The sequence below is a fragment of the Perna viridis genome, chromosome 11 (assembly GCF_037379345.1).
Source record: "Perna viridis isolate PV_CMFRI_1.1 ecotype Kerala chromosome 11, ASM3737934v1, whole genome shotgun sequence".
Classification (NCBI taxonomy): domain Eukaryota; kingdom Metazoa; phylum Mollusca; class Bivalvia; order Mytilida; family Mytilidae; genus Perna; species Perna viridis.
This window is the reverse complement of record NC_142455.1, coordinates 29,539,209-29,547,677: the sequence shown is the minus strand read 5'-3', so window position 1 is coordinate 29,547,677 and position 8,469 is coordinate 29,539,209. Positions and strand designations below refer to the sequence as shown.

The window sequence follows — 8,469 nt, the reverse complement described above, 5'->3', positions numbered from 1 at the left end:
AACCTAAAATTTTTTTTTTACCTCGCTCCGCTCGGCGAAATTTTAACTCTGCGCCCCTTAATCTAAAATCCTCGGTCCGCCCCTGTGGTGAGTATATCAAAGAGACAACAAAACCAACGGGATGAAAAAATGTCAGTTCAAGGCCACCCATTGGTCATAAATGAATGACGAGGAAACCCTCACACCGCTGGGCAGGCTGCATCTGGCCCCAAAAACAAAATTATACACAGATACAGCGAAATAGTTGCCTCTATATACTCCAGCATCATATAGTAAAATAAAAGTGAAAACGAACAAACATACAGAAGTACATGTAAGACATTCCTGACGTATGATAGGCGCAAAGAATGTGGCGGTGTTTAAGTATTTTGGCATGATCACAACCCTCCTCTTTTCAAGCTGGCCACTGTGGAAAAATATTAAACACTTAAACATACTAGTACCTACAAATTAGTTAAAAAAGTCAGTCAGAGTGAGTCCCTTGTTAAAGCATAAATAAAGAAATAATTACATGTTAGACAAATGTAACAAAGGACTACTAGCAGTTGAATGACATACCAGCTCCAGACCAGTTTAAATGACATACCAGCTCCAGACCAGTTTAAATGACATACCAGCTCCAGACCAGTTTAAATGACATACCAGCTCCAGACCAGTTTAAATGACATACCAGCTCCAGACCAGTTTAAATGACATACCAGCTCCAGACCAGTTTAAATGACATACCAGCTCCAGACCAGTTTAAATGACATACCAGCTCCAGACCAGTTTAAATGACATACCAGCTCCAGACCAGTTTAAATGACATACCAGCTCCAGACCAGTTTAAATGACATACCAGCTCCAGACCAGTTTAAATGACATACCAGCTCCAGACCAGTTTAAATGACATACCAGCTCCAGACCAGTTTAAATGACATACCAGCTCCAGACCAGTTTAAATGACATACCAGCTCCAGACCAGTTTAAATGACATACCAGCTCCAGACCAGTTTAAATGACATACCAGCTCCAGACCAGTTTAAATGACATACCAGCTCCAGACCAGTTTAAATGACATACCAGCTCCAGACCAGTTTAAATGACATACCAGCTCCAGAACAGTTTAAATGACATACCAGCTCCAGACCAGTTTAAATGACATACCAGCTCCAGACCAGTTTAAATGACATACCAGCTCCAGACCAGTTTAAACCTATATAAAGTTATGTCCTCATCGTATGTAATATCATGAATCCCAATTTTTCCCATGCGGGGTTGAGAACCAAGGTACATCATTAGTCATACAATGAGGACACAACCCATTAAATGCATTAGTTTCTTTATAAAGACCCTATGATGTATTCTTTATCATAAATTGCCGCGAAACTTGGCAACCGCGAAAATTAATACGTTCGAAGCTGATCTGAATGGGTCTGTAGGCTGTATACAGACATTTTCTCCACCAGAAATATCGAAATGAGGAATAACTTTAAAAGAGATCAACTATGATAAAATGAAGTAAAGCTAATTATTCGCATGTTTTCTATCGCTACGTTGTTTTATACATTAAAAGCAAATTTTAAACCCATCGGTTTCTTTGTTTAAAACTTGATTTTGAAATTTAAACTCGAGGTGCCTGACCGCGGAAATAAATTTGGCGCTTTTTTAAATCGAAAGAATATCTTAGAAAGTATATATGGTGCATAGAAAGACAGCTTGCCATCATTTTTCCTAGAGGCAAGACGTTTGTTCATTTCGCTTTCATCTAGTGCTAAAGTAATTGTTTATTGGAGTTTTTTATATGGGAATTTCGGATTCTTAAAACATGCTGCATGGCCATGAGATGATTCGCTAATTAAACAAATTGAACAAATGCAGATAAAAAAAACATTTCTAAGACAAATTAATGATCTTTAAAATTTGGATCATATGATTTATAAATAAAGATTGGATCAAAAACCAACATTTACACACCATTTAAAAATGAAGATGGCTGATAATTGTAAAAATTAACAGTCAAAGCAGTTATATGATAGGCAATAAAATTAAAACATAGAAATATTTTCAAATGATTTTTTTTTAAATTGTGGAAATCTTTTGTTGTATATCCCTTTGAAAAGAAATTATGTTGCTTTTTTGCGACCAGCTACAAGCAGACTGTGGATTGTCTTGAAATTCACATGCTCCTTAGATTTTGCTTGTAAGAAAATGAGAGTTTATTGGTACAAATGTCAATTTTCCCGCCGAGACATAAGGCAAAATTCAGTCTTAGTAACAGTTTGTTTATAAATGGACTATAAAGGCAGAGATCTAGTCCTGCTCTCTGTCGGACTCCTTTACACATTAGAAAGTTACTCTATTAAGTAAACACGCTATTGATCTTAGTTAATCGTGACAATACCATTGTTATTCCTTAGTAAACAATTACCTTGTAAAGCCGATGAAAGTCTTATAGTCTAAACACTTGAGCTCTCTCTATTACCTTTCTTGAATAAATATTTTGTTATTTGATTCTTCGCTGGTGTAAATACTTTCTTCCACTATTGGTAAACTGTGGCATACCAGTAAATTATATGCTCTGTGATTAACAATCATTTGAAAGGTGTTAGAAAATTCATTTAAATTTCATTTTTAATTTCTTTTGTAACTTTTTTCTTTACGTTTTGCTGTGAGAAAGTAAAATATTTATTCATAAGGTTATTGTCATAGTTTTTACATGGTAACAGGGCAGCTCCAGGTCATGACCTTAATTCCGAAGTTTTATGCAGTTTTCCCTCTAATTTTTAATGTTTAAATGTACAATTCGTTTTTCCTTTAACTGTTACACTGTAGTTTAAACATATTTCATTGTAAAATAACACATATTTTGAAAATACAATTTACAATATACAATTCACAATATACAATTTACAAAAAATCAATTCGACTATTCAATTGAACTATTCGATGTCTTTAAATAATTATCATATACTCGAGAAATCTATTTCAATCAATTAATAGTTGACTTACTTAATACAATTATAGTAGCCAGTTATGAATATAGAGCCTATTATTGCTAAACGGTATTTCAATTGAAAGCAATATACACGCTTTAATTTGTTGAAGTGTACATACGACAGATACAAAGGAGTTATGTAAACTACTTCTAGTGTCGATAGTTTATTTCTAATATCAAAAGTCAGCTCGTTCTGTTATCAAAACTAGTTGAGTTCATGTTTTAAGAAATATTGGCAATGAATGAAACTTTAGTGTACATTGTCATTAGACTTTAAACATTGTATTTCCAAATATTTTCAATCTATGATCAATAATTTCGAAATTTATACGTATATATATTTTTCTTGTAATATGCGACCAACTTCATAAAATGTTTTAAGATACATGTAAAATAAAAATATTAAATTCTGGCCTTTTTGTGTACAAGAAAAGGCTACAACTAACCCAAAGGTTAACTTTCGAGTGATCAACTAAGAGTACAATTTCAACGATTTGTTTAAGAAATAAGGTAAATTACTATATTCTCGTAAACAATTTAGTTAATTATTCATATCATATAACTGTTAATGGAGATGAGAGGTGCAATGCCGCCTTTTATATCCGCCTTTATATTAGTAACCGGAATTTCGCGATATTAAGTACGTCTTCTCAGAGCGAGAGTTTCGTTCAATCTCATAGTTATGCTTGTTTTCTCAAAATAAATAATTTATGAAATAAAGTTCGGGTAAGGCACAAGGAAGTAGGACCGTTCTCGACCTCCATGTTTAGGGTGTATCTCAGGTAGTAACCTGTGACACCAAAACAAAAGAAACTTCGTTACAATTGCGTCTTTGATTCTCAAAGAAAATCTTTAGAATTAAATCTAAACTCACTTTCTTTCCGCGTCTTATTCAATCTATAGAAATGTTTCAATTTTAATATTTCTCAAATCCATTACATAAACGCCCTTAAGCTACTTTACCTTCCCAATTTGTTTATAAACGACCTGAAATGTCAACAAAGCGCATTTTGCCACATCACTTAAACGGTGAAGCAAACACATGCACCAAACTGCGTATGAAAGGGTTTTTGTCAAGTTGAGAGTTGTTGACCCGGAGTTGGAGTACCCAAACTGGCGTCTTCCATCCATCTTTGTCTGTCCGTTTCATTGTCAATTATGGCGATTTAAAAACTAAAAATTTATTGTCTCATTGTTATTTTTTCTTGACTTTATTTGTCACTAATTCAACATTTTATGAATTTATTGTGACACTTGAAGAATCAATTATTGTACATAATTTCGTTTTTAATGGTTTTACGAACAGGCAAAATGTAATAAAACGGACATTGAAGCTCTTCAATTCCCCTTTAAGTAATATATGTGCATTCAAAGTAAGTATTCCACGAACGGTTTGTCCTGACACCATACAAACATAAAACATACACACAATTTTTTTACATGTACAATTACATTAAAATTTTGTATATATATGCAAACGAAACAAGTAAAATCTAAGTAGAGAATATAGAGTTAGAACTATGTGTTATGTATAACTAGCATTCACTACAATGCTCCAGTGACTGAAACTTTATCTGTTTTTTCTTAAGATCATTGTAGGCTACCGTCATGATACATGTACTAATAAATAATGAAAACTTCCACAGAACATGATATCTCATACAAAACGACTCGTTGTGATATTTCCTGTCTTGATTTCAAAACGTTGAATGCCAAAAAAAACAACAACAACAACAACAAAACAACATTGATTAAGAACATATTTCTGTCCGCTCTAATTTAATTTTAAGCCATTTTTTTTTACTCTATTGTCAGCTATGTAAGGGTTGTTCATTCCAAACAGAAGCTTCTGCCGACAGAATGCAAAATGCAGTTGGTCATACATTAGGGCACAATATCGTCTTTTAGATGTGAACAAAGTGAAATATTTTACACTTAGGGATCGGGGTGGCAAGGCCTAATCCAAACGTTTAAGAAAGGGGTTTTTTGTCCAATAAAAATTGGGGTTTCAGGTCATTACTAACTAAGTTTTTAAAAATTTTGCCCCAAATTATCAAACTGTTCCGACAAAAGGGGTTCCAAGCCCAGGAAACATCCCCGAAACTGCCACTGGAAGGACCAAGTGTTTTCCGATTGGCAAGTCATCGGGTTCCTCCTTCTACACCATTTCTAGGGAAGTAACCGTTGATTACTTAAGAGGCTATGACGAACATAAAAAAAATGTTTTGATCTTCATTACATGGTCCATGCAGACGTTTTATTTTTCACTGTGGGACATTTTACATGTGATATAGAAATAGTAGTCCTTCAATTTTTTACTTAAATTATGACTTGCATTTTTATTTCAACTTTCATTTACCGTGATTAGACTGAATTAAACGAATAAACAAACAAACAAACAAACAAACAAACAAAACTGAATCAATAAATGTCGAACTTTATTCTTCACATTTATTGGTTTCTCATTATCATGTAATATGAAGTTGATGATAATAACGCAATCTGTTTTCCTTACCCGTCACCAGGATTGCAACCAGTTGGATCGGTAGGATGAGTGCACGTATATGTATAGATATATACATGACTTGTACTCGTTGATGACTTTCGTTGTAGAAACATAGGAAAGGCTCTTTAAAAAATCTTATTGGAAATTTACAATATCAATTCGGCAATTTCACCAATTATATCGATAATTCAAAACCGTTATTTTATCGTTAATGTTATGTAAAAATGATAATTCACTTTATTTAAAAGTGATAAAACGTAAGGTTCTAATTGAAATTTAAAAACGACGAGTGACACATTGAAGCGATTTAACATAATGATATTAAAGACGCTGGTATCTTTCGGGGTATTACAGCGATAAAGCCCAATGACAATAGGTACCCGAATAATACCCAGCCAGAATGTCACAGGTAAAAGATTGTGATAACCCTGCCGTATCAAATTTGACTTCGTTAAAATGATAGTTTTCTTATTTGTCAATAAACTTAGATTACACCAAACGAAGCACGCGACACGCTCTCTGATTGGTCGATTTATATTGAACCCACGTGCCGGTCTTCTTTAAGTTATAATATATAAATATGGATCGTTTATACATAACTATTGAACTATTAGGCACGGGAACGGCACACTTTAAAGTTTATCTTATATAAATCAATTATGGAAAGTTATCTATACGCTTTGGAGGACGATTTTCTGGACTTTTACGATGCTGTAGATTACAGCACCTGTTTGGACTCTCCTAGCTCAAACGATTCGGATCAGGAGAATGTTTTTCTCAAAAACTTTGAAAATACTGGTGATGCTCTTAAACAGTTTCCTCCTAAGAAGATGCACCAGCGGAAGGCTGCTAACATGCGGGAGAGACGACGGATGAAGTCCATTAACCAGGCTTTTGAATGTTTACGTCAGTGCATTCCTTCCAGTATCACAACAGAGAGGAAACTGTCTAAGGTTGATACCTTGAAACTGGCTATTCGGTATATAGGCTATTTATCAGGGATTGTGGAAAGCTGCAATGATTTCTCCCAGGACAAAACTATGGAGACAAATAGACAAGAGAAAGTTATCGTGCGCTGCCATTTTTCTGGTAGGTTGTTTTTAATAATTTATTTTTCACTATTTTTATACATAGTGATTACTAAAGGTGCAAATGATTCACCAACAAACACACTGTACTTAATGATATGGTGAGATTGAGTTTCTAAAACTCACCATTTTTTATGATCATTTTATTATAGGTTTCTATTTTGTTATTTTTTTTCTTGTGTAAATTGTAATTTAGTTTAAAAGGTTTTTTTGTGGAAACCAACGACCGATTTTTATGCCCAAAATGTGTTTCTTTGCAATTTAACTTTAAATATTGCAATTATGTAGTAAAATACAATTTTGTTTGCCTTCGGAAGTCAGTACGAATTCAGAACAATAAAATAATTAGGACAGACGGACAAACAACAAACAAATAAATGCACGTGTAAAATTATCCCCATCTTAGAAGACGTAAAAAAAGAAGAACCGTGAATAAGTTTTCTAACATTAAAATGTTATGTAATGAGTTGTACTTGACAAAATCTCATGTTATCTCGTCTTGTTTTGACACTGGCATAGTTTCACATTTGTCTTATCTCTATTTTTCAGATTTGATCTGTCGAGAGGACGAACTATTGGGACATTCCTTATCTTGGACGGATAGTAAGAACCTGAATAAAGTCGGTAACAATAAATACAGTGCTAAAATATGGATCCCGGAAAATCCGACCGAATCCGATCTTATTAATTTATCTAACTATGCAAGTGACTTTACGAATTATCGATGAACACTTGACAATATTTTGGGTGTACCCAAATTGCACCCCATCCGTAATCCCTTGGTTCTTATCAAGATGACGCGTTCCCATGGAAGGTTATCAAAAGTCTCGAAACGGTTCCAGTGATACAGGCGTGAGAAGTGCGTAGATTGACATTCCCGTTTTAATGCGTGATAATGCATTAATTGCTACAAGGCTGTGATAAAAGACAACTTGACTGTACAACGAGAATTTAGTTATTTTGTGTATTGCTCATTTATTGCTTATAATATTTTATTATTTTGTTTAAAATTTATAAATCAAATATTTATAACATGTTTGCTTTTCCTGTATACAACTGAGATCGGGAAGTCGAGTATTTAACGCGAACCCCCCACCCCCCCCCCCCCAAAAAAAAAAGGAAAAAAGAAAAAAGAAAAAAACAACAACAACAAACAAAAAACAAACAAACAAACAAACAAACAAACAAACAAAACAAAATAAAACTAACAAAAAAACAAAACAAAACAAAACAAAGCAAAAAAATAATAAGAAACAAAATATATAAAAAAATTAAAGAATATGAAACTTTCGTTTAAAAACATTTGATAAGTGTGATGCTCTTCTCTATACATTACGGAAGACCTGTATACTTTAAATAGGTATTTTAAATTTTTCACCTACTGTGTGTGTGTGTGTGGGGGGGGGGGTGTAGCAGCCCCTTTACGGTATGCAAAGCAGCCACCTTACCAATAAACACGGTATGCCGTTATTTGAGTTTATATTCAAGACAAATTAATTTTACAAGAATAAAAAAAACAGTTTAAATCAACACAAAACTAAACTAAACAAACAAAATAAAAACAATTACAAAAAAAAAAAAAAAAAAAAAAAAAAAAACACCAAAAAACAGTTCTTATACGTCGCGCATACTCACCCCATTTAGCAAGCCGTCTGACTTGCCAAACCAATACAAATTCGGATGCTAATCCTCTGATAACGGGTTTGCACAATGATTGATCAATATCCGCATAAACGTCAACCTCTACGTCCCAGATAGTGGTGGATTCATTAATAGGTTTGCCACTATGTCATGACTTTAAAATAATGATATAGGGTTCAGTAACAAGTACTTAAGTGTTGTCACTAGGGACTCTTCTGTTTAAGTGGGTCTTATGGAAAGAAAATCGAACATATCAC

General features: G+C 33.6%; 1 protein-coding gene across 1 annotated transcript; it reads left to right on the top strand.

Annotated features, from left to right (window-relative positions):
• Positions 1-6,072: 6,072 nt before the first annotated feature.
• On the top strand, positions 6,073-7,673 carry LOC148603649 (pancreas transcription factor 1 subunit alpha-like). The gene is made up of 2 exons (XM_088553601.1): positions 6,073-6,572; positions 7,121-7,673. Exons 1-2 carry the CDS (start codon positions 6,143-6,145, stop codon positions 7,297-7,299), a joined length of 609 nt encoding a protein of 202 aa, XP_088409727.1. The 5' UTR covers positions 6,073-6,142; the 3' UTR covers positions 7,300-7,673.
• Positions 7,674-8,469: the final 796 nt, after the last annotated feature.

Bases quoted from the DNA above. Each gene is read 5' to 3' on its own strand.
- LOC148603649 (XM_088553601.1), top strand. From the start codon at position 6,143: ATGGAAAGTTATCTATACGCTTTGGAGGACGATTTTCTGGACTTTTAC. The intron at 6,573-7,120 runs GTAGGTTGTTTT...TCTATTTTTCAG, and splicing joins CGTGCGCTGCCATTTTTCTG to ATTTGATCTGTCGAGAGGAC.